Raw genomic sequence first — 27,450 nt, forward strand, 5'->3', positions numbered from 1 at the left:
CTTTCAGAAAATGGCACAAGGTCGAAAAAGTCCACCATATTTAAGAATCTCAAAACGAAGAAGATTCTTTATTGCAGCAGATATCTATGCAGACCATCGGTATGGGTGTAAATGAAAATGTAAATGTAAATGAGGATGATCCACCGCTGCGTAAACATTTGTAAGAACATTCTTGTTCAGGAGAAACCTGAATGTCAAGCTTGCTGTAAGACGACCGAATACTCTTGATATTTTCCTTGATTATGGGTAAATGAAACCTTCCAATATCTGGTCTGTATGCTATTCCCAAATACGTCATGGATTTTTCCAGAAAAACGTTTGTCCCTTTCAACCGTCACATAAGTATGTACACTGTTTTGCTGCATTGAGTCGTGAACCCATGCTTCCGCATTCAGTAATCAGGATGTCCGTATTTTCTTGTTAGGAAACACTTGTTAGGAAAGATCATATTTTTGTTTGCTAATAGCAAAAAATGGACTCACTTTTTGCAATTAGCAAACAAAAATATGATCTTTTGAATATAATATACATTATTCCAGAATTTAAAAGAGCATTTAATGGAAAGAAATATAATTCAGAACTTCAAAGAAGCTCCAGGAAAATTGTCAGATAACCAAAGTAAAACATTTTTTACTGAATTTTATCATGAACAACTGAACAGAATTGAAATAAAAACCCACCTTTTACATCAGAAGACAAAGTCCTGCTAAAAAAGAAGACAAATTTTGGCTTGCAAAGAGATATTTGATTAGGCTACTATTAGAATCTAGCCTCGATTCTAGTCACTAAGGTTTATCGCCTGGAATCAATTAAATAATAAAGATGATTTAACAGATTCGTTTTTCTTTTGCATAGAGAATCCTTAAAATTAAAAAAGATATGACTGAGCATAGCAACAGACAATTTCAGTACCAAAAGAATAATCTAAGAAAATATAACTCTGATAGAACAATGATGACTACCCAATATAACCTGGATCCCAAATTTAACGAAAAGTGTCCATCAAAAGCTTGCGGCAAAACGGACAGAAAGGGTAGTTCAGTCAAATAAAGTTTCTAGTGATTGAAATTACATCCATAAAGAGATAGGCGGCACTGTGGTGCCAGTCAGGACTAAGTGGGCTTGTGTATAACATACGTCTTAAAATTCAACAGTAGAGAAGAAAGGACACCTATCAAGGGAGTGGCACACTCAAGATAATCTTAAGATGCCTAGTTACCATGAAAACATAAAGAATAAATCTCAAGAAATGGCGAATCGAAATATACAGAAATAGAACTAATGACGAGAACGGTAGAAACCGCAATATTCCGCTCTGATTAGATTCATTGGTGTGCTCTTTGGTCAAAGTTGAAATTGTAAAGAAATCAAACGTCTATCCGTTATCATTTTCAGTTCTTGTTTGGTGTGGGATTAAGGTTGCTTTGTGATGTGAGGCGTAATTAGGATTGATTAAGAACAAAGTGCGTTTTTAATACTCATAGTATTATTATAGAAACTAAGAGAATCAATATTCACGGAAAAGGTATGATTTGAGAATAACAGAAAAGTACTTTTGAGCTTGCTGGTTACAAGTCCGAGACTAGTATTGAAATATATACGTCCAAGATGAAGAAAAAACCGTAAAGTGTTCATTCCAAAAACTTAAAAATACCAGCTAAAAATAAAAGCATAAATTTAGCTAATAGTAGAATCAAGTGACAATGTTGAATTGCTTCATGATATAGTTCAAGATTGTATAGTATAAGTGGAGTTTAAATATCTTATAACTTGTAAATGTTGCTATATCACGTAAGTTATTTAGTTTTAATTTTAATATTGGTTATTTAGTTCCATTTATTTTGATTAGGCACTGAAGATGGTCCGTGATTATAGGTTTAAAATTTTAGAAAATGCTACGGGAATGTTCAATTAAACCAAAACACACTATGTGATAGGCTTAGAGTATTATGCATACTACTACTACTACTTCTACTCCTTCCACTATGGCCAATACTATTACTACTGATACTACTACCACCACTAAGGCTTAGAGTAATAAGTTTCAGACACTCTAGGAGGATTGGGGGGTCGGATGGTATACCCACAAATGTGCATCTAAGCCTAAATATCTTATTATTCCAGAGGGAGTCGTAAAATACGATCTCAACAAGAGAGAATATCCCCCCCCCCCTTCCACCCTACACGGCTTCATTAAACGCTGCTTAGCCAGCATATATTTTCTCGACATATTTTTTTTTTACTCTACGACAGTATGGTAATTCAGAAAATTTTTTAAATAAATACATACAAAAACCTGAAAATTAAGCAACGATACAAAATAATCAACGATTTGAAAAAGATTATTCCAAGAATATACCTTCGGAAATCTAGATATGCAACATGTCCATGGTAAAAAGCAGGTCTTCTTTCAGTCCATTCAGTAATGTTCTTTGCAAATCTTACCTGCAATAATATTGACTACTTTAAAAGTTTTTTGTAATTGGTCATAAATAAAAAAATTAAATATCCGTAATAATTTTTTATTACGAAAGGAAAAGTTTAGAATGTTAAAGAAGAAGAGAAGCTGGTACTTGTATGATATATTCCCTGCAGCTCAAGTTGTTCATGCATTGACGCACTGTAAACCGGTTTCTTTCGATAGTTTCTTTCAATATAGCGTGAGAAAAGACAAGAGAATTGACAGAATAGATGGGAAATATATAATCTGGGTTATATATTTGCATATTAGGGGGGCGGGAGTAAAGTATTTGGACAGTGTGAAGTCAGAAAACAATTCTTACTTCATAATATTAGAATAATTATAGCTAACTCATTTTGCATGCAGACCCACTGTATTTTACCCCCACCCTACCCCCCTAATGTGCAAATATATAGCTGAAGTTTGTTTGCAAATTATGATATTTTTTATCATACTTAGGTATATTTTATTAGGATTAACCTAACTTCACTTCTTGAGCTGCAGGGAGTATATCATACAAGTACCGAGAAGCAAATTGCTTGGTGTAAGACTGTGTGACCTGGTAATTGCACAAAACTGGACGTTAAAATATTGAGCTTTAGTTCAAGGGGTCACAGAAGAGGTATCAGCCGAGAGGTGCAAGGGATGAGAAAATTAGGTTTACATAAAAAATAAAAAAGTTGATACATACTTTACATAACTGTACTAAATTAAAACAATGTCTTTCTTTAAAGGAGTACGTTTCTCTGGGAGTGCCTCCTGAAAAAAGTTATTGTAACATATTTCCCCCTTTTTTATATATATATATCTTGATTCTTTGACGCAAATTTCATGCATGATTGGCTCAAATTCACTGGGCTCTTTTGGTTCTAATCATCAGCAATCAGCGCCAACAAACAAAATACAAGGAGCTATACTAAACTTGTAGCCACCACACTAAAACGTTTATGGTATGTTGACAACTCCCTAGTGCTATGTGCCTAGACCAAAATTGTAAAAAAAACACGCTTTTCCCAGGGGGACAAATATTATCTAGATGGCCAAACAGGAAGAAAATCCTTTATTAGTCATTTTGTCGTACAAATTTCTGTTGCTTATGGAACATATTTCTTAGACCTTAGATGAAATAGCCCCCTTAACTATTCCAAAATGACGTCTGATCCGGTTGGCAGATCAGTTTTGATGAGTTATTCTTAATAAATAAGGCATTGTATGATTCACAGCTGAAAAAAAACATTCCAGAAACCAACAATATTCCTAGGCTGGACAGACAAATGTGGAGAAAGTTGGCTCAGGTATCCGTTTGCTTCTCCAGGGGCAATCGAGTCCTAGATGCCACTCCACCAGCCAATTCACGAGAAGTTTCAGTGAGCAAAGCATGGGGATTCGACTTTCTGTCAGCCTTACAGCTCCCACCATATTCTCCCGATATCACAACAAGCTACTTTTTCTTAAAAACGAAAAAATACTGTTACCGGCCGATTAGTCAATTTGACAATAAAAATAGAATCATTCTTGAGGAAAGTGATTTTAAAACTGTTCTTGGTAGGTCTACTGAACAGTAAGTGGAGGACGACCTTTGTCAACAGAAACCGAGGCTCTGAAATACAGAAGTTTGTGAATAATATATACTTAAAAAGAATTTGTTTTTAATAGTTGCCCCAATTTTATAAACTTTATAAAATGTAAAGCAATCGTTCAAAATTTATTGAAAACGATACATTCATTGCAACAGCAAGAAGAACAAATTATACTCCGTAAACATTTACAGAAAATGTAAAACCGCATTCTTAGAAAAAAATACATTGGTGACTTTCAATTTAGTTTCACTATTTCGAAGGACATTTTCCCCACCTTGTTCTTTTCATTCCCTTTCATTGAAAAACATGGAAAAATGACCCCTAAATAAGACTTTTAAAATGTCAATCGGTGATTTTTAAACCAATCTACGAAGTTTGCTGATGCAACCATTCGAATAGGCAAACCAGTGAATGATTCCTGAATTGATTTTTTATGGATTCGAAAGGAATGGATTTCATGTGGAAGAAAGCACAGATGAAAATTTAGTGCGTAGCAGACTAATGAAACTACAGTGACTGTTTTGAATACTTGTAATTGATAAACAAAAGAAAGAATGAAAGTTTGAGCATGTCCCACTTAAAGGTTAGAATGGGGCCTACTGTGACAAAGTTGTAGGAAATGATAAAGAAACGAATGAAAAATTTGGAAGCGAACTGCAATGAGTCAGAGGCAGTACTAAAAGGATTGATAAATAATAAGGTAGTGGGTGCTTATAGTATGGTAAATGATTTATTAAGCTATGGTAGATGTGCAGTTAGAGATATGACATTGAAGACCATGAATACGATTTTTGAAAAAGAGGAAGTACCTAGTGATTTTAGGAAAACTTAGATTAAACGCCATTATAAAACAGGCGATAAGATTGGGCGTAGTAATTACAGAGACATTAGCTTGGTACTTTTAGGAATTAATTTAAAAAACTTTTTCCACAAAATAAGTTTTTCAGAGAAAAGTAAAGAACTCCATTAAACAAAAAATGAGCAAAAATAAAATCAAATAATCTACCAAGCGTGAAACTACCCCAAATCAGCATTGATAAATAAATGAAACCCAAAACAAACAGAAATAACAATAATTAACCGAGTCAAACTCAAAACGAGCAGAAATTAACATAAGTTGGTCACAAAACCCCTGTGCCTTCCCAAGGCCAGAACAAAATTTGCAAAAAATAAATGTTTTTACTTTTATAACTTAAATAAATCAAATAATGTTAACATTCTGATTCCTAATATCAGTATATCTATATTAAACTGACAATGCACATTCATTTGTATTTTTTCAGTAAAGTGCAAATTTTGTTCTGGCCTTGGGAAGGCATAGGGGTTTTGTGACCAACTTATGTTAATTTCTGCTCGTTTTGAGTTTGACTCGGTTAATTATTGTAATTTCTGATCGTTTTGGGTTTCATTTATTTATCGATGCTGATTTGGGGTAGTTTCACGCTTCGTAGATTATTTGATTTTATTTTTGCTCATTTTTTGTTTAATGGAGTTCTTTACTTTTCTTTGAAAAACTTATTTTGTGGAAAAAATTTTTTTAAATTAATTTCTGTTCGTTTTATATTGACATAGTCTTTTCAGAGAGAAAAAAAAAAATTAATAGTTTGGCCTGCTATTTGTATGCTGGAAAAAAATTTTCCTCAATTTTTAACAACATACACCCTTTTAAAAATCTGGACACAAATAGTACTGTTTAATTTAGTTCCATACCTCCTCTGGTTGACCTGAAATGGAAAACTTGATACCATTCGCAAAAAATTTACTTTCTTTGATAGCTTGGATACCCTTACGCTATTTTGATTTGGTTACATTTTAAGAGCAGAAATGGGAGGGTTGGCGTGGGAGGGTGGGCGTAGGAGGCTGGGAGTGGATGGGGGATTAGTTGCCCTCAAATCACTTTCGACTATTAAAAAGTGCATCAGCCCTTTCTATTTTCAATCGAATGAGCCCTTTTCGAAGTTCCCAGGACAACTTCACGATACGAAGTGCCCTGGTCTAAACAACAACAACAACAAAAATAATACATTATACCCACATCGATCTTTACTATTAAAATGTCAAGCCTTCCAATCACTTTTGACTATTAAAAACGGCACTAGGCCTTTCGATTTCCAATCGAATGAGCCCTTTTGGAAATAACAATGCTTTCTATAAACACCTTATATGCCCCCAGGGCATAAATTACAACCCTTACCCTAAGGTCTGTTAGGGTGGTTGTCATCCTCTAAGACCGAATTTCCAGAACTTTCAACTACGTTAACAACAAGGCTATCTCAAAATTTTGATTGGATGTGTTTGGGGAAATGATGGGCGTGAGAGGGGTGTTAGTCGCCTTCCAATCACTTTCGACTATTAAAAAGGGCACAAGCCACTCCGATTTCCAATTGAATGATCGCATTTCGAAGTTCCTCCGACAACTTCTTCGATACGAAGTGCCCTGCCCTGGAAAAAATTAATAAATAATACATTGTGCCTCCTCTTTACTTAGTCCCCGTTTCTTATCTCGTTCTCGAGTGTCCCCGTTCTTTACTTATGCAGCGCGATCGCGCTGCCTATGATTTATACAACAACTTTCTATATAAACCTTATTTGCCCCCAGGGCATAACTTACAACCCTAGCGCTGAGGTTTCTGAGTGGGTTATCATCCTAAAAAACCTAATTTCCAGAACGTTCAACTACGTTGAACAAAATCGATATCTCAAAATTTTGATTGGATGTGTTTTGGAAAATGGTGGGCGTGAGAGGGGCGTTAGTCGCTATCAAATCACTTTCAACTATTAAAAAAGGAACTAGCCCTTTCAATTTCCAATTGAATGAGCCCTTTTGAAGTTTCTACGACAGCATTTTCAATAAAAACTTTATATACCCCAGGGCATAGCTTACAACCCTTGCCCTGAGGGCTGTGGGGGAGGGGGTCGTCATCCTTAAAGACCTAATTTCCAAAACTTTCAACTTAGCTGAATAAAATGGCTATCTAAAAATTTTGATTGGATGTGTTTTGGGAAAAGGCGCGCGTAAGAGGGGGTTAGTTGCCTTTCAATTACTTTTGACGTTTAAAAATGGTACTAGCCATTAGAATTTCAAATCTTATGAGCCCTTTTTCAAGTTTCTACGACAAAGATTTCAATAAAAATCTTATATGCCCTCAGTGCATAACTTAAAATCCTTGCCCTGAGAGTTGTGGGGGAGTTTCCTCCTCAAAAATATATTTTCTACCTGCATATCAACTACGCTGAACAAAATGATTATCTGAAAATTTTTATTTGATGTGTTTGGGGGAATGATGGGCGTGGGGGGGGGGGGGCTAGTTACCCTCCAATCACTTTCGAATATTAAAAAGGGCACTAGTCCTTTGAATTTCCAATCGAATGAACCTTTTTGAAGTTTCTACGACAACGCTTTCTTTAAAAACCTTATATGGCCCACGGCATAACTTAAAACCCTTGCCCTGAGGGCTAAGGGGGAGTATCCTCCTCAAAAAAATATTTTCTATCTGGAAATCAACTACGCTGAACACAATGGCTATCTCAAAATTTTGATTGGATGTGGTCGGGGGAAGGATGGGCGTGGGGGGGGGGCTAGTTGCCCTCCAATCACTTTCGACTATTAAAAAGGGTACTAGCCCATCAAATTTCCAATAGAATGAGCCTGTTTTGAAGTTTCTACGACAACTCCTTCTATAAAAACCTTATATGCCCCAGGGTATAACTTAAAACCCTAGCCCCGAGGGCTGTGGGGGAGTGTCCTCCTCAAAAACATATTTTCTATCTGGAAATCAACTACGCTGAACAGAATGGCTATCTCAAAATTTTGATTGGATGTGTTTGCAGTATGATGGGCGTGGGGGGGCTAGTTGCCCTCCAATCACTTTTGACTATTAAAAAGGCCACTAGAACTCTCAATTTCCAATTAAATGAGCCCCTTTTGACGTTTCTATGACGACCGCTTCCATATGAAGTGCCCTTCTCTAAAGAAAAAAAAAATTAATATATAGTACATTGTGCCAACATCGTTCTCATACGTCCTCAGGTCATAACTTAAGACCCTTGCCCTGAGGGCTGTTGGGGAGTGTCTTCCTCAAAAACAAATTTTCTATCTGGAAATCAACTACGCTGAACAAAATGGTTATATCAAAATTTTGATTGGATGTGTTTGGGAGAATGATGGGCATTGGGGGGGGGGGGGCTGGCTAGTTTCCCTTCTATCACTTTCGACTATCGAAAAGGGCACTAGCCCTTTGAATTTCCGATTGCATGAGCCCTCTTTGAGTTTCTATGACAACACCTTTTATAAAAAACCTTATATGCCCCCAGGGTATAACTTCAAACCCTTGCCCCGAGGGTTTTGGGTGAGTGTCCTCCTCAAACAGATATTTTATATCTGGACATCAACTACGCTGAGAAAAATGGCTATCTCAAAATTTTTATTGGATGTGTTTGGGACAATGATGGGCATTGGGGGTGGGGGCTAATTGTCCTACGATCAATTTTGACAATTATAAACGGCACTATCCCTTTGAATGCCCAATCGAATGAGTCATTTTTGAAATTTCTATGACAAAACTTTCTATGAAAACCGTATCTGCCCCCAGGGCATAGTCTACAACCATCACACTGAGGGTTGTGGGGGAGGGTCCTTCTGAAAATCATATTATCTGTTTGGAAATCAACTATGCTGAACAAAATGGCGATCTCAAATTTTTGATTGGATGTATATTGGGTATTGATGGGTGTGGGGGGAGTGGCTAGTTGCCCTCCAATCACTTTCGACTATTAAAAAGGGCACTAGCCACTTCAATTTCCAATCGAATGAGCCCTTTTTGAAGTTTCTACGACGACTCCTTCAATACGAAGTGCCTGTCGAAGAAAAAAAAAACACATTGTGGCCATATCGTTCTTTACTTAGGTGTTCTTTGCCGATGAAACAATTACTTAGTATGACGGTACTTTTTAGACTAAGATATGCAGTAGCTAAAGTTTTAAGAGAAGAACAGTGTGGTTTTAAAAAGAGGAGAGGATGCATCACCCCGCTTTTAATTCTTAGTTTTAATAATCAATTACTGGGGAAGGAAGGACTGAGTATTAATTAATCCAATTAATTAATAAAACAATTTAAAAAAACAATAAAATAAAAGTTCAAAATAAAAATAAAATCCTTTTTAATAGATAGTGTATAGAAATTCACAAAATACCAGATATTTCGGTCACATATACAGTGACCTTCATCAGTAGTAAAACTAAACTGAAAAAAATTAAAACAAAAGTTTATATACGAAATCAAATAAAACTACATATTTTTTAATCATCTAATTCTTTTCAAAGCAAAGGCGGAAGCTAGCCTCTTTGACCTTCTTGGATTCGGTTCATTAGCATTCAATGGTATAACACTTGGACAGAGGTCAACTACATTGGGTGAATTGAACTTTACTCTGTCAACCCAATGTAGTTGATCTCTCTCTAAATGTTATATCATTTTTCGATGAGCACAAAGCTGTTTTTACTCGGCCGACTTCGCCTGAAAAAGCCACAATGAAGACCGGGCTATATATATCACCTACTGAATAGCACAAACTATAAGGCTACTGTAACAAAAGAAAGCTGTTTAAGGGTTCATTTAAAAGCTTATATTTATATTTAATCGCTTTTTATAAATTTGACTTGATAGCACATTCCCACAAAGTGCACTTTCGGTTGTTTCCCGAACTTTTTTAAATGAAACAAGTGCCTTTTCCAATAAAAAGGCAAGAGCAAAAACTAAGGGCGCAAGGACGTCCCTTCCCCTCAACTACCGCCATTAGAACTAGCACACAGGCTTTATCACAGAGTAAAGTTTGAGGGTTCAACTCAAAACTGTTTGATCAATCAAGCTTAATTTTTGGTAGATGTTTAGTTGAAAATTTTTTAGTTTTAGTAAATTTGTTTTCGCAATAATCTTTTACTTTTAATATGACTAGGCGATTTATGAAACTTACTAAGAGGGTCTTGAGGGGAGTAATATCTGAGGGGATCGTACGAACATCCAGCTTCGGGCTATCGACCGAAACTATTGCAAAGGTAATGTTGCATGCTTCCAAACTGTTCTACTTAGGAAGTGGTGCCGTAAGTGCCGTTTCCAGTGTTTTATGGCACTTTTGGATGGTAAAATGGATAAAAAGCACGTAGATATGAGTAAAAGACTTAAAATCTGCCTTCCCGGGATATCCCTTAAAAAATGAGTGCATCACGCTTCCAAAAATAGTGGATTATCTCAAAAATAATCATAAGAAGGGACAAACCATGATTGAAAAAAATCCAAGGTGGAATCGAGCGCAAGATAATCTAATTTGAAGTACAGCGCTGTACTGCCAGAACCACGCCTCTAATAATATAATTTAATATATTGATCTTTGTAGGACTTTAATTGTGTAGCTTATTAAGGGGGACCGGAGGAGGAAGTTTCAGGAGGTGTTCTTGCAAACCTCCAGTTAAGGGTTATGGACCATAATTATTACAATGATACCGTTTTATGCTTCCAAGATTTTCCACTTAAGAAGTGGCACCAAAAATGTTGTTTTCAATGCTATATGTCACTTACGAATGGTAGAATTGATAAAAAGCACGTAGATATGAGCAAAGGTTTTCAAATGAGCCACTAAACATCACTCTAAAAAGTTCTGGTAGTCCACTAGCCCTAGCTTTTCCACTTGAGACATGGCACCAAAAATGCCGTTTTTAGTGCTATTTGAAACTTGCAGATGGTGGAATTTATAGGAAGGACATAAACATGAGCAATATTTTTTATATGAGCTATCAAAATTTCATCTAAGATGTTGTGGTAGCCCGCTATCCCTACCCCTCAAGAAACAACGAACAAATTGCCTTTTTCCGTACCATATGGCACTTGCACACGACAAAATTTATATAAACCACGTACTTATGAGAATAGCTTTTGAATGAGCTCTTAAGCATCTCTCTATAATGTTCTAGTAGCCCGCTAGGCCTGGAATCATATGCAGCGCAATAGCGCTGCCTAAGTAAAGAACAATGTTAGCACAATGTATTATTTATTTTTTGGTTTCTTGGTCTTAGACCAAGGCACTTCGTATCAAAGGAGCTGGCGTAAAAACCTTGAAAAGGGCTCATTCGATTGGAAATCGGAGTGGCTTTTGCCCTTTTTAATAGTCGAAAGTGATTGGAAGGCAACTAACACCTCTTCCACGCCCACCATTTTCCCAAAACCATCCAATCAAAGTTTTGAGATAGCCATTTTGTTGAGCGTAGTTGATTTTCAGATAGAAATTATGTTTTTGAGGAGGACACTCCCCGAGAACCCTCAGGGAAAGGGTTGTAAGTTATGCCCTGGGGGCATACAAGGTTTTATTGAAAGCGTTGTCACAGAAATTTAAAAAAAGGATCTTTCGATTGGAAATTCAAAGGGCTAGTGTTTTAATAGTCGAAAGTGATTGGAGGGCAACTAATCCCCCTCTCACGCCCACCTTTTCCACAAACACATCCAATAAAAAATTTGAGATAGGCTAGCCATTTTGTTCAACGTAGTTGAAAGTTCTGGAAATTAGGTCTTTGAGGATGACAACCCCCCACAGCCCTCAGGGCAAGGGTTGTAAGTTATGCCCTGGGGGCATATAAGGTTTTTTTTTATAGAAAGCTTTGTTGTAGGATTTTCAAAAAAGGGCTCATTTGGTTGGAAATTGAAATGGCTAGTGCCCTTTTTAATAGTCAAAAGCGATTGGAAGGCAACTAACACCCCTTCCACGCCCACCTTTTATCCAAACACATCGAATCAAAATTTTGAGATAGTCATTCGGTCCAAATTACTTAAAAGGTCCAGCAATTATATCTAAGAGGATGACACTCCCCCCACAGCCCTCAGGGCAGGAGTGTAAGTTATGCCCTGGGGGCATATAAGGTTTTTGTTGAAAGCTTTGTCGTAAAAACTTGAAAAAAGGCTCTTTCGATTGGAAATTCAAAGGGCTAGTGCCCTTTTGAATAGTCAAAAGTGATTTGACTGCAACTAACTATGGAAAGCGTTGTCACAGAAATTTTAAAAAAGGATCTTTCGATTGGAAATTCAAAGGGCTAGTGTTTTAATAGTCGAAAGTGATTGGAGGGCAACTAATCCCCCTCTCACGCCCAACTTTTCCCCAAACACATCCAATCAAAATTTTGATATAGCCATTTTCTTCAACGTAATTAAAAGTTTTATAAATTATGTCTTTGAGGATGATAATCCCCTCAGAGCCCTCGGGGCAAGGGTTGTAAGTTATGTCCCGAGGGCATATAAGTTTCTTTTATAGATAGTGATGTTGTAGAAACACCAAAAAGGGCTCATTCGATTGGATATTAGAAGGGCTTGTGCCCTTTTTAATAGGGCACGAGCCTGTGCCCTTTTTCAACGTAATTGAAATGTCCGGAAATTATGTCTTTGAGGATGATAATCCCCTCAGAGCCCTACGGTCAAGGGTTGTAAGTTATGCCCTGGGGCATATAAGGTTTTTATATAACGCGTTGTCGTAGAAACTTAAAAAGGGCTCATTCGATTTGAAACTGAAAGGGCTAGTGCCCTTTTTAATAGTCGGAAGTGATTGGAGGACAAGTAACCCCCCTCTCACGCCCGCCATTTCCCCAAACACATCCAATCAAGGTTTTAGGATAGCAATTTTCTTCAACGTAGTTGAAAGTTCTGAAAATTAGGTCTTTGAGGATGACACCTCCCCCCCCCCCCCAGCCCTCAGAGAAAGGGTTGTAAGTTATGCCCTGGGGGCATATAAGGTTTTTATTGAAAGCGTTGTCGTAGATACTTCAAAAGGGCTCATTCGATTGGAAATTGAAAGGGGTAGTGCCTTTTTCAATATTTGAAAGTGATTGGAGAGCAACTAACGCCCCTCTCACGGCCACCATTTCTCCAAACACATCCAATCAAAATTTTGAGATAGCCATTCTGTTTAACGTAGTTGAAAGTTCTATGAATTAGTTCTTTGAGGATGACCACCCCCTCACAGCCCTCAGGGCAAGGGTTGTAATTTATATCCTGGGAGCATATAAGGTATTTATAGAAGGCGTTGTTGTAGAAACTCAAAAAGGGCTTATTCGATTGGAAATTGAAAGGGCTATTGCCCTTTTTAATAGTCGAAAGTGATTAGAAGGCTTGACATTTTTATAGTAAAGATCGATGTGAATACAATGTATTATTATTTTTTCCTTTTTTTTGTTTAGACCAGGGCACTTCGTATCGAAGGAGTTGTCTTAGGAACTTCGAAAAGGGCTTATTAGATTGAAAATAGATAGGGCTAATGCCCTTTTTAATAGTCGAAAGTGACTGGAGGATAACTAGTCCCCCTCCCACACCCACCCTCCCATTTCCCTATTATGTTTAAAAACAAAATGTTGCCTTGAGATTAAATCAAAATGCACTGTGTTAATGCTAATAAGGCATCTCAGCAGCATCCCAAGAACAACTGAGGGCATTATGTTCAAACTTTCGGGCTACTTCTGCTCTTAAGATTTAACCCAATCAAAATGGCGTAAGTGTATCCAAGCTATCAAAGAAAGTTAACAGATTTTTTTGCAAATGGTATCAAGTTCTCCATTTCAAGTAGTTCTAGTGGACAAGATTTGTAAAGAAATTAAAAACCACTTTTTGTTTCCAGTTTTTTAAAAGGCGGTATGTTTTTAAAAGCTTCTGAAAACTTTTCTTCAGCATATAAATAACAGGTTAGAGTGTAAGGTCTTAAAAAAACGAAAAGATTTAAAGAGTTATTTTCTTTTTCCCTGAAAAGACTATGTCAATATAAAACAAAAAGAAATTAATTAAAAAAAACTTTTTCCACAAAATAAGTTTTTCAAAGAAAAGTAAAGAACTCCATTAAACCAAAAATGAGCAAAAATAAAATCAAATAATTTACCAAGCGTGAAACTACCACAAATCAGCATTGATAAATAAATGAAACCCAATACGAAGAGAAATTACAATAAATAACCGAGTCAAACTCAAAACCCCTATGGCTTCCCAAGGCCAGAACATAATTTGCACTTTACTGAAAAAAATATAAATGAATGTGCATTGTCAGTTTAATATACATATGCAAAAAAGTGATTTTCCTTGGTGTTCAAGGTAGAGGACCGTAATTATCCTACAAAAGGTTTTGACTATGCTGATTCCAATGATGCATTTTTATTTGGATCTGACGCCATTTTCAAGGGGTTTCAGGCTCTTTTTCGAAATCACCATAAATGTTTTTTTGCAATAAACTTTTACTTCTAATATTAACCGAAACAATAGTTATCATTCCTGATTCTGTGTCCGATGGCAATTTTTCTCACTAGACAGTTTTTTTAAACACGTTTTTCAACTTTTGATTACTATGAGCTGTGGTTCGCTCTTAACTAGGTTGCAGCTGCACTTGCAACCATGATTATATTAAGGAATTATTAATTAATATACTGAGGAAGTGACCAAAAATGGAGAGTGCTGAGATTCGCTTTAAATTTGGTATGCAAGTCCCTATAACCTTTTTAATTGAAGTAATACAAAGATTTATGATTCACGGAATTCCCAACATTTGGAAATTTGAAGCCTGCCAACACCTTGATCAATGAGCCAGCAGGTCTAAAATTTATTTGGGGAGGTCTTTTTTACTTCGACTATGTTTCCACCGAACTTGAAGAGCATCCCTTATTTTCTCGTGAAAGTATGTGGGGCACTTTTGCAAAAAGCTGGAAAATTGACATTCACCTCTGGAAGTTCTTAGTCTTGAGTCTCATTGACCTATAGTTGAAAAAAAAAAATGTAAATACTTTTATGCTAAAAACCTGGTGGCAGGGGCAGGGTTGACAGGACCATGGATAAAGTTTGTACTGCGGATTATACAGATTGAAGTATCTTCTATGATTACGGTTTAAACAAGGCAATACATGGCTATCTTTCAGTTCTAAAATTGAGGATGGAGGGGAGTGTGTTTCAAAGTGGACACGGGTCCAGTCTGTCCTCTAATCTTACAAATAGGAAATCATAAAATTACAAACATACGGCATGCATACTTTTCTCTTAAAAAGCTGGCGGCAGGGAGGGGAGTTTTGAGCGACTACTTTCCAATTTTGATCTGCCCACCCTAGAGGCTGAAAATCCTTCCGTAGTCCAGTTTGCAAAAAGGAAAATGAGCCTCCTTTTTTAATGGGTAGTTGACAGCGGGGAGGGACACTGGGCTGGGGAGGAGACTGCTATGTGCCTCCGATTATACAAATTGAAAATCGTATCAAGCTCCAAAATTCGAAAAAGTATTACTTGCCTACAGTTCTGCTAAAAATAAACAATTAAATATTTGCAGCAAGTGAGGCCTAGGTGCAGCTTGGACTGTTTTGGGGATTGAGACAGAACTGAAAACATTTTTTTATACCTCATCGAAACTCCAGGGCTTGGGCTCCGACCATTTTTATCCAAAATCAGGGTTTAGCTCCTTTTTGCACCAGTTTAGACTTAGATCGTTTTCGTACCAAATCAGGACTTAGATTGCTTATGCACCAAGTTTATACTCAGCATTTGCTTACATCAAATCAGTACATAGTTCGTATTTACACCAAACACTGACTAGGCTCATTTTAGACAGTCAGTCCAGAGCTTAGGCTTAGTTCATTTTTGCACAAAGTCAAGACTGTGCAAGTTTCTCCCCCAAATCAGGACGTTGGTCATTTCTCCCCCGAGTATGGAATAAGCTCATCTTTTGCATCAAATTAGGACTTGGATAGATTTTATGCCAAGTCGCTCCTTTTCTGCATTGAGTCTAGATTTTTCTTTATTTTCACATGGAGGCAGTGTTTCTCTCGTCTTTGCATCAAAGCAGCCCGCAGGTTGGACAGCATCAAGGCAGCCCGCATAGACTAAGTCATTATTTAACTTGTTTTTGTAACATGTCACAAAAATTCAACAGCTTGAACTAGGATGGTTTTGCACTGAACATCGCCTTGCCTTATTTGTCCCAAATTAGCGAATAACAAAACAAAAACTTTATATTTGTAAACGAAAAAGAGGAGAGTTAATTTGAATACAAAAATTGTCTCCTTCATTTGAACAGAGTTAAATTATCCAAATAAACAGTTATTAAAGTATTCAGAGCAGTCTCATCCTATGATATTGCTTTGATTGCCTAAGTGCATGGAGTTAATGAATAACATTTTCTCACTTTTTGTGACTGGTGACTAGCCAAATATATGCGGAGGGCCTACATACGAGTTTTAGTGGGGAAATCCTTCTTGATAGGCAGGTTTATTTCAAATTTTTCATCATTTGCATAGGTGGCTAATTAGAAAATACCTCTTTCTTGTGATGGTACAGATTCCTAGAGCCGTTAAGATACCAAAGGCAAAGTAATATTTTTGGGAATACAGCCAAAATCATGTAGTATTTTTGGAAGTACAGCCAAAACCAACCTTACAAAATGACATTAATTGAAGAATCAAATTTTACTTACACACCAAGCTATGCTTATAATTTGTCTCTAATAGCAGCTTAAGTAGATTAAAATACAAACCTATGCACATTCTTTATTGTAATCCACCATTTTATTTCTTTTATTAATAAGTTTGTAGTAAACCACCATCTTACTACACATTGACTTCACAAGCACATAGATATCAATCACAGATCCTGGAGAAAATACAGCTTTGTTGCCAAAAAATAGAAACTAGACCAATGCTTTATTAGCAGGATTTGGAAACTCTGATTTTTCTTTTTCAAGACTTTGTAGCAGCTCTTTATTTTCTCCGCATTTTGAGAGCAAACCGATCTAGCTATTTGTTGCTTCCATAACAAAAAGTTTTGTTGTACATAAGTTATACATTGATATAGATAAGTTACCACAAAATAAATAGATAGATAATATACATACATAGATCTACAAAAGCAGATTTTACACTTGCTTCCCCAACTTATGATATGTCTTTAAAACTACCTTCTAGTACTATAGCCTAAGTTTCGAGAAATGAATATTGTTATTTTTTGTTTTTTCAGTTGCCTGAAATTAGCTTCAAATGAATGTGAATAAGTTTCGAACAATTCAATTTCTTTTAAATAAAAAAAAACTAGCTTTAGGTAGTCATGCTAGTAACAAAAAAAAAGGAAAATGCTCTAATAAAATATAGTAAAAGCCTGAACTAATATACAGAATATTTTCTTTTGTTATCATCAATATCATCAATTAATGAAATATGGTGCAAAAAATAGTCAATGATTATAAATATAAACTGAAAAAAGTAGTTACTTGATCAGCTGCAGTAAATGTATGAGAATTCTTTGACAGATTCAAATGCAAAACAAAGAAGTTGTTTTTCTCACATAAATCATAGACAAGACCCATAAAACTTGTTGATCCAGTTTTGGGTATTCTGTTATAGATGAATATAGATTGACTTGATGATGCTTTAAGAGTAGGAGGAAACATTTGTAGTCCTGGAAAAAAAAAATGCAAAATCAGGACCACACAAAAATACTTTTAAAACTTTTCTAATATAATTATTTTGAAAATTTAAACATATATGAGGAATGAGCATGTGAGGTAATCTGTGGTTATCTCAATCATCTCAACAGAAATGGACTGCTAGCATGGAGAGAAGGTACTGATTCCAAAGCTTATAAAACTAAGAATAAAAGGATGCAAAATTATGCATATTTACTAGTTGGCAAACTTCCTATGGAAGAGCAAAGCCAAAATAGAAATAAAAAAGTGTAATAAAAATTCCTAAGACTGGGCTTGTAGGTTAAAAATAACAGTTCCTAGCCTATAGCCTCTAATGCTTAGTAGAGGCTCTAGCCTCTAGCCTCTATTATCATATGCAGAATTAGAATACCAATTCCAATTGTGGTTCCACTTCTAGAAAATTCCTCAATGTTGTCTCCTATAAGGGTGCAAAGAACTCTCTACACATTTGCCTGGATGTCATCAGTTGAGACATGTCTTATCCCTCTCACACAATTTTTATTTAGGAAACAGGTAGACATTGACTGGAGCCAAATCAGGGGAGTAGGAGATGTAGATGGACAGAAATCCTAAATTTGGCCCAAAATTCCAAGACTAAGAGTAAAAAAATGGCAAATATATTTTTATGGTAGAGAAATCAAAATTCACAGAGGACAAACCTTCAACATTGTCTTCATGCTCAATCAGCTCTGTTGCACTTTTTTTTATTGTGGTAAATACTCTACAACTGAGAGGATTTATTCTTTGTTTCTGGGTCATTCCAAAATTCCACATAAACATACTGTTTAAGTTTTTCATCCATGTTGTGCAATTAATTATCAGATAAAATATAATTATAATTGATTCTTATAATTATATCACCGATCTTCTAGACCAGGGGTTCCCAGTCGACATCATACTACTCGATTTGGCAAAGGTGTTTGACAAAGTCTGCCATAAAAGACTTCGAATCAAGCTCCAAGCTATTGGGGTGAGTGATGGTGTGGTTGAGTGGGTGATGCAGTTCTTAACAGATAGGAAATAGACGGTTAAAGTATTTGGCGAGGATGGAAGGAAGTTTTTCTCCGAGGTGGCCACTGTTGGAAGTGGTGTCCACCAGGGCACAGTTTTGGGTCTGACTTTATTTAATATATATATAATTGACGTGCCAAAAATCCTAATCAACAAAGTACGCCTCCGCTCTTATGACTCAAAACTTATTGGTCATGCAGACACAGGAGAGGATATAAAGTTAATCCAACTGGACCTTGATACATTCACTCACTGGACTAATATTTGGAGGCTTGAATTCAACGCATCAAAATACAAGACTCTCCACCTTGGGAAGAAAAAACCACACACTCAGTACCATATGGATTGTAGGGATGGGTCCCGAAATGCCATTTCCAGCAGCCACACGGAGAGAGATCTTGGTGTCCTGGTAGACGACAAATTGAAATTTCATATTCATGCACAAGCGACTATTGCAAAGGCTAATCAGACTCTTGGCTTAATCAAAAGAATGTTCACTAGCAGATCCCCAACTGTTATGACCAAGCTATACAAAAGTCTAGTTTAACCAAGGCTAGAGTTTGGAATGTGTATTGCATGCCCAATCAATAAGACAGACCAAGCAGCTCTAGAATCAGTCCAGAGGAGGGCAACGAAATGTATTAGAGACCTCTATGATGTCCCTTATCCATCCCGTCTCTATAAGCTTAGAATACCATCTCTTACATATCGTTGCAAACGAGGCAATGTGATAACAGCATACAAGATTCTAGATGCTGAGGATACCATTCCTAGCCTTTTTCAACCAGACAATTCAAATAGAACTCGTGATAATTCTCAAAGGCTTTTCCAGAAACAAGCCAATACCAAACTAAGGAACAAGTTCTTCTAAAATAGAGTTGTCAGCTTGTGGAACTCCCTTAGTGAAAAAAAAAGTAACCTCTACCAGCGTGGATGCGTTCAAGTCATCAGTGGATAAGGAGTGGCTCAACAAACCGTGGTGCACCATTTGGGACGCCACAGATGATGATTAACTATCATCACTGAAGCTGGTGGACACAGGATTCGTCCTATCGCTAGCAAGTGCAATTTAAGGTAATTTAAGGTAAAATACACACAAATAAGACATACCTCAATGGGTTTCACCTATTGAGATAATACTTAGAGTATTCATGCCAACAGTAATTATTAGCAAAGTACAGTACTATGGGAGTTAATAAAAAGAAAAAAATAATTTCGATTCAAAACGTATAGAAAAGCAGAGTATTAAAAGCACTATAAAATAAAAGCATAAAGTTTCAAAACAACATAATAATAAACCAAAATGACTTTCAGGGACTAAAGACAGTGGGTCTGTAACCTTATATTTACATAGCATAAACATAAACATACCTCATGTATGCAATGGAAATAGCAAAGAAATTGCAATGGAAATAGCAAAGGAATTTGATAACTTGCAAGATCCACATAGGCTCTTAAACCAATCTGTTCACAAAAACTGATGATATGTACATACTAAGTGACAAGCAGAAACCAAATAACTTGGCAACTTTACAGCCTAATTTTTTTGGTCTTGTAGTTCCATTTTCTACAAAATAGAAAATTAACTGGTACATATAGCATGGTTTTCTGATTATAGCATGCAAATTTCAATTTGAAAGAAACTAAGAACCTTTGTTTCCCACCCAAACCAAGAAAAGTGATAATCATGTGGTTTGGTTACCTGAGAGCAACAAGAAAACCAATACAGAAAAAAAAAAAAACAGCACAAAAGAATGGTACTTTAACTGCTCCAACTTTGCCACAAAAAAGGTTTTGTAACTGCTCCAGCTTTGTCAAAAAAATTCCAACAGAACTCTAATGATTCGAGCAGGACCTTTAAGTCATGCTGGTATTATTCTCAGAATTAAAGATGTACTCATAAGGTAATGTGCCTGTTATCAGGGGCGCAGCTAAGGAGGGAGGGGGAATTCCCCCCAAAATTCCATGGCCTCAGGGTGCTGCGCCAACACCTTGAAATTTAGCTTATGTGTCAACATTTAATGGCACACAGGACAATTTTGTCAGCACCCAAGCTGTGCCCCTGCCTGTTACCAGCAAACTTTTATTTCATTTCATTGGCACTACTTTATCAGCATGTTTTATCACTATTTGCTTAACCAATTTCTGTCTATTATAAGCATTTTGAGTGTTTCTATCCTACAGTTTTTGCAGAATTTAATAAATGAAAATATAGAGTGATAAACAGGTATAATATCTAAACAAGGCAGTGGAATAAACAGAAAAAACAATAAAATATAGCAAAGTTAAATTAAACACAACATATACAAAAAGAAAAAAAATACTAGCATATTTATATATATATATATATATATATATATATATATATATATATATATATATATATATATATATATATATATATATATATATATATATATATATATATATATATATATATATATATATATATATATATATATATATATATATATATATATATATATATATATATATATATATATATATATATATATATATATATGTATATATATATACAAAACTTGCATCTTAATAATTTCTAAACATCACTGCAAATAGCCTGGATAAGCAACACAGAAAGGACAGACAGATTTTCTCTGGTAGAACAGACTGGCTGTTCTTTTTTCCTCTTTTGTTCAACTGCCTTCTTTGAATATTAACCTGTATTTCTCTCTATGTTTTCATTTATTAAATTATGTAAATTAAAAAGGTAGCATGGTCTAAAAATTATTTATAACAATGCATAACAATATATATTTCTTGAATTTTAGTTTACTTTAAGTAAAACAAACTGTTTGAATTTAAAGTCAAAATCATGTTTTTAGGCACTGATAATTGTTACCTTGTCTTACAGGTATACTACAACCTTGAAAATCAGTATAATGCAAAGGTATCTGGCTCAAAACGCTTTTCTTAGGCCTTGTTTAGTCTCTCAATCTATATCTGAAGTTTCATCTTTATAACAAAAAGTTTGCCAAAGTTTATCAATAGTCAATAGTGTTTAGAGAGGAAAGGAAAGGAGGCATATGCTTAAAAATAAATTCCAAAGACACATTTTAGGAGGACTAAATCAAATGAAAGGTTCTACTTATTTCTACTTGCAACAATAAAAGGAAGACAGTGAATTTGAAGGGTCACTTTGGGGCTCAAAAAAGAACTTGGAAAGTATTAGGAAATGCACTGAGTGGTATGCTTTTTTTTCTAGACTAGCTAGTGAATTAATTAGAAAAATTAACCTTTCTTTGTCATTAAAAAAAAAAGAAATCTTAAAGATTTTATGCCTGTTTACCAAACTTATATTTTTTATAAGTTTTTCAATTTTTTTCAATTTTATCCAACCAAACAACTTACAATTTGTCTTATTCAAATTTCATCACCACCAATGAGCTATTATAGCAAACTTTTAACTATTCTAACAATGTAAACTATTAACAACAAAACTACATGAACATTAGGCTATATACAAAACTAAAATAAAACAGAAATGGTAAGCTACCATTAGATTCTTTATTTTATGCTTTTTTTCAACAGAGTCATAGCCCTGACAATACACACCACTTTCCACCCTGATGGACACACATATTTCCCTAATAATATATTTGTTTGTTGTTCTTTCTATTGATTGATCCTTTGTAAAACTGTTTATTCTGTGCAGACTCTAGCCATCCAGTTTAGCCTGAGCGATGAAGTTGAATATTGGATAGCCTAAATAGGGTAAGACACCCAGTAGTTGGACACTTTAATCACTTTGAAAACTTTTTGACATTTAAACTACTCTAATTACTGTATTATACCACCTAGAAACTTAATTTTTGTATCAAAAAATTTCTGAAGAATTTCTGAACAAGTAGGTTACTAATTGAAATAGTTTCACTTGTACAGCGCCTCCTAGGCCTATTTTTGAATTTACTAACAAGTGACAATTCTGCCTAAACTTGGACATACAAACAGCTCATTGTAAATTGGTTATTAAAATAGTATAAAAGATTCTGTCCAAGAATAGGCAGGTGGCCGACTACTGGGTGTCTTACCCTATGTAGCCTAGTGTTCAGCATAATTTAGCTAAGATGGAAGTGACTACATCCCTTGAGGCATTTTTTATGCTCTTTCATAATTCAATAATCACTTCAGGGAGAAATTACATTTTGAGCCTTTAATAGGGCTATAAGCTAACCTAATTTCTAAAAAGAGCCTGAAACCCCTTTAAAATGATTTTTCTCACCAGCCAAGTCTTTAAGGATAATATTTTTTAACTTTTGGTTGCTACAGGCTGCTTCAAGCCCTTTTACCCTCTTTAAGGGCTCAAAATATATTTTCTCATCAAATCAATTTTTGAATTATCAAAGAGCATAGGCTAAAAAGGCATTAAGTGATGTGTTCATTTCCATCCTAATTAAAATATGTTGAAAACTACAAATTTACTACATATTGGATAAAAAATACAGTAGCCTAAAATTGCAGTCTTCAACATAATTTGGTTAGGATGTTTAACTGCTAGCACAGCTAAGCCTATTTAACCGATTTTACCTCGTGGTACTTTTAAAGAATATTTGAGAACTCGTTTTACTGTTCTAATATTCACAGTCACATAGACAGTGAAAAGAAGCATTGAAAAGGCAATAAAAAGTAGCAGTTTGTATTTCCTATAAAATCTCATTTTTAACTTTTAAATTTTTCGCTGTTAAGTTTCAAATCTGTCAATAGATTAATAAAACAGGGTTTCTCGTTTCTAAAATAATGATCTAAAAATGGGGTAATCAATTTCTTCTTCTAAAACTCTTTCTTGAAGGGGCTAAGGGCCCTACAACTATTCCAAACTCTTCTAACAATAAACATAGAGTGATGTCAAGTCAATAAAGCCTGCAGAGAGATGCTTTCAACTACTTATTTTCAGTAAAATGAGAAGCAAGTGATTTAACGGTTAAAATAATTGAAGTGCAAAGTATGGTGGCAATACTATTTAATAACTAGAAAATAAAGAGATAAAAACAGGGACAGGAAGCATAATTAATTTTTGGGAGGGTATATCAGCCAAACTTGGGCGTCCTTGTTAGTGTTTTTCACCCCTCAGCCCCAGCTATTATTACAACTTTTGACTTTCCGGAGGGAGAGCCGTACCCCCAACACCTCCCCCTAGATATATATACACAAGGAATTCGCAACCTATTTACATAGCTTAATGTGTATACTGAATGCTAAACGATATCTTCCTCAGAGTTTTTTTTTATTGCAAGAATATAACTCTAAGGAATAACTTAGATGCTTATCTCAATATCCTTAGCCTTGGTAGTACCTGCTACAAACATAGTAGTTTTAGTGGTAGTACTGTTAGTAGCAGTGATAGTTGTGATAGCAGTAATAGTAGTGGTACTTGTAGCAGTAGTAGTAGTATTAGCGTGCAAATATGGCCTTTTTGGTCAATTGATGATCTCAATTTTCATTTGCTGAAAGTTCCAAATTAATTTACTTAGTCCTTCCTGAGTTACGCCCTTGTGTCAAACCGTATGCAAATAACATTTATTGATTTAGTTTAACGCTCCCCTAAACAGTCTCTGAAAGGCTCACCTGAAGACCTGTCATCTTTTTGGAAAGAAAAGGTCATGCATGCCCATCTTTCTAAATAACCTATACCATATGCAGAAAATGCATGAATTACCTAACCTTTGGGAATTTGAAATCCTAAAAGGAATAATTACTGGAACTTTCAACAGTGTTGAGAAAAATAACTGTTTCAAAATTTTGATTGGATGTGTTTTGGGAAATGGTGAGCGTGTGAGGGGACTGGTTGCCTTCCAATCACTTTCAAGTCTTAAAAAGGGCATTAGAACTTCCGATTTTTTCAATCAAATAGCCCCATCGAAGTTTATACGACCAACCATTCCATGAAAAACCCTATATGCCCAAGAAAATAAATTAAACCCCATACCCTCAGGCTCTAGGGGTTTTGTCAACCCTGGAACCATTGTTATGTGTTGTTTGGACTATTTTTAACAAATCTCAAAATTTCTAGTTTTTTCAAAATAGTTCACAAATCATATAACAGTGCTTTTGGGGTTAAAACAACCCCCCAGAGCCTGGAGGTAAAGATTGTAAGTTATGGCCCAGGGGCATATAATGTTTTTATGGAAGGGGTACAGTGGCGTTATTTTTCAAAAATACTGGAGGGGCGGGGGGGGGGCAATGTCGGATCCGATTTTCCCAAATCAAGTGGAAATTACTGTAAAAACTGAAAAATGAGCCATTTGGTACCATAAAGGTACTATATAGTGCTATAAAAGTACTATAAAGGTGCTTTATAGTACTATAAAGGTAAATCAAACAGTTCGTAGTAACGAACTGTAAGTAAGGAGCGACCCGGCTAAATAGTAATCGAAACTCTAAAAAACAAAATTTTGATGTCAGTAGAAGCATCAAAAGAATCATATGTTAATTTTGACTTCAAATGTTGAAACCCCATCAAGTTTAGTCTTATCCGTCAAAAGCCGCGCGTCTGACAAAAATTGCATTATTTTCGAAAAAAAGGGGGAGAAACCTCCTAATAAGGGTAGTATCTCAATTAAGACCAAAACATCAGATTCAGCGTAATAGCTACGTGGGAGGATCTTTTCATGGAGGAGGTTTCCTTGGGAGAAGGAAAATTTCTATGAAGGGGTGCCGAATTTCCCAGCATTATTTAAATACGATTAGAAATTAAATAAAAAAAACGAGTTTATTCAACTGAAAGTAAGGATCAACATTAAAACTTAAAATTAACAGAAATTATCACGTATATGAGGGGGCTCTCTCCTTAGTCAATACCTCGCTCTTTACCCTAAAGTTTTTTTTAGAACTTTCAAAAGAGCTATCTATTATAATTAAACGGCTTTTGTGATTCAGGGATTTGTGATTCGAACAAAATTCGAACTTTAGTGTAAAGAACGAGGTATTGACTAGGGGATGAACCTCTTAATGTGCGCAACAATTTATTTTCATTTTAAATTTTAATGTTGCTCCTTACTTCAAGTTGAAAAAAACTTGTTTTTTTTATTTAATATAAACTATAGGCAACTGATCCGTCTCTGTTGATGCTTGAATTATACAGTCTTATCTTAGTTTTGACAACATTTCTGAAGAAACTAAATTTCGGTCGGGGGGGAAATTGGGTTCTGGGAGGCAAACCAAGGTCTGGGAGGAGCAGTTGTCACTCCTGCTCCATAGCAAATTACGCCCCTGAAGGGGTGGTTTTATAAAATTTGGAGGAGGCTTATTTAATTGGAAATTGAAAGTTCAAGTGTCCTTATTAAGCGTCAAAAGTGAACGGAGGGAAACTAGCCCCCCCCCCGCCACGCCCTTAATTTTACACAATGCGTCTGATCAAATTTTGAGATTGTCATTTTGTTCAAAATAATACAACGATCAGATAAAAATTACACCTGAGTCGACACAACCCCCCAGAGCCCAAGGGCAAATGTGGCAAGTTATGCCTCGAGGCATATGCGTTTTTTATGGAAGGAGAGGTCGTATAAACTGTCATACTCACAGATGGGCTCCCACACATTCACACTCACTCACTCCACTCACTTACTCACACCCACTCATTCACTTACTCACACTCGCACTTACTCGCTCACTCACTCACTCATATGCACAGTCACACTCACACCCAAGTGAAAAAAGTGGCCGTAGTAACTTCGGAGGGAGCTCATTCGATTGGACAATGAAGTTCTAATGCCCTTTTTAAGATTCCAATTAATCAGGGGGTAACTAACCCCCCACGCCCTCTTTTCCCCAAATGCAACCTTTCCAAATTTTGAGATAGCCATTTTTTTTAAATAATCCAAATATCAGATGACAAAACTTCAGGATCCGCGAAACCCGGGGTAAGGTTGTAACCTATGCCCCAGGGGCAAATACAGTTTTTACGGAAAAGTTGGTATACTTTTCGTATAAACTTTGGAGGGGACTCAAATGATTAAAAATTGAAATTTCTAGTTCCCTTTATAAGAATCAAAACAAATATGATGGCAACTAGCCTCCCCCCCCCCCAATCCCAAGGCCATAAGGCTTCAAAGTTTTTTTTTCTGCAGAGGCACTTCGCATGCAAAGGGTGGTTTTAAAAACTTCGGAGTGGGCTCATTAAATTGGAAATAATAATTTCTAGTGCCCTTTTTAAGAGCACTGTGATTTCTAGTGCCCTTTTTGTGATTGGGGGATATCGAACCCCCCCGTCCACGCCCTCTTTTCCCCCAGCGCATCCAATCAAAACTTTAAGATGGCCATTATGTCAAAAATAGTCAAGAGGTGAAGTAATTAAAATAATATTTCCTCGGGGGTTGACGAAACCTCCCACTGCCCCCAGGGCAAGTACTGTAAGTTTGGCAAGCTGTCCATTGTTCATATATAAGGTTTTTATCGAAAGGATAATAGTATAGACTTCAGAAAAGCCTCATTCGATTTAAATTGAAAGTTCTAGCTCCATTTTTAGAAGTCAAGAGAAATCAGCCGGTAGACAACCCATCCCCCCCCCCTCCCCCTGTGACTTTTTTTCTAAATGTTTTCGACCAAATAATGCGTTAGTCGTTTTGTTCAAAATCGTCCGAATGTCATAATAGCTATGGTTACGGGCCTGAACCCCCCCCCTCCCACCCACCCCCAGCCCTGGGGAAAGGGCTGTAAGTTCTACTAGCAGCCCATCGTTAACATATAAAGCTTCTATGGAAGGCGAGGTCGTGTACACTTTGGAAGAAGTTCATTCGATCGCAAATAAAAATTTATTGGGCCCTTTTTAAGAATCGAAAATGATCAAAAGTAATAAGCCCCCCCCTTGCCCCCCCCCCACAAATGCATCTGATAAAAATTTTGAAATAACCATTTGGTTCAAAATAGTCCTAAATTCAAATTTCTGTAACTTAGAGGTTGGGAAATCCTC

General features: G+C 35.9%; 1 protein-coding gene across 2 annotated transcripts in view; it reads right to left on the bottom strand.

The window, feature by feature from the left end:
- Hs2st (Heparan sulfate 2-O-sulfotransferase) overlaps nucleotides 1-23,199 on the bottom strand; it is a 39,120-nt gene extending 15,921 nt beyond the window's left edge. Inside the window, exons 1-3 of one of the 2 annotated variants that reach the window (XM_089103566.1) lie at nucleotides 23,070-23,199; nucleotides 17,295-17,482; nucleotides 2,360-2,445 (exon numbers count right to left, since the gene is read on the bottom strand). In XM_089103566.1, coding sequence (XP_088959692.1) covers nucleotides 2,360-2,445; nucleotides 17,295-17,482; nucleotides 23,070-23,199 — 404 coding nt within the window. The remainder of the gene's footprint in view (nucleotides 1-2,359; nucleotides 2,446-17,294; nucleotides 17,483-23,069) is intronic. The other variant, XM_089103567.1, reaches the window with a different exon arrangement.
- Between the last annotated feature and the right edge of the window lie 4,251 nt (nucleotides 23,200-27,450).

This window comes from Artemia sp. Qi Xiang Cuo, chromosome 17 (genome assembly GCF_049724085.1).
Source record: "Artemia sp. Qi Xiang Cuo chromosome 17, ASM4972408v1, whole genome shotgun sequence".
Lineage (NCBI taxonomy): Eukaryota > Metazoa > Arthropoda > Branchiopoda > Anostraca > Artemiidae > Artemia > Artemia sp. Qi Xiang Cuo.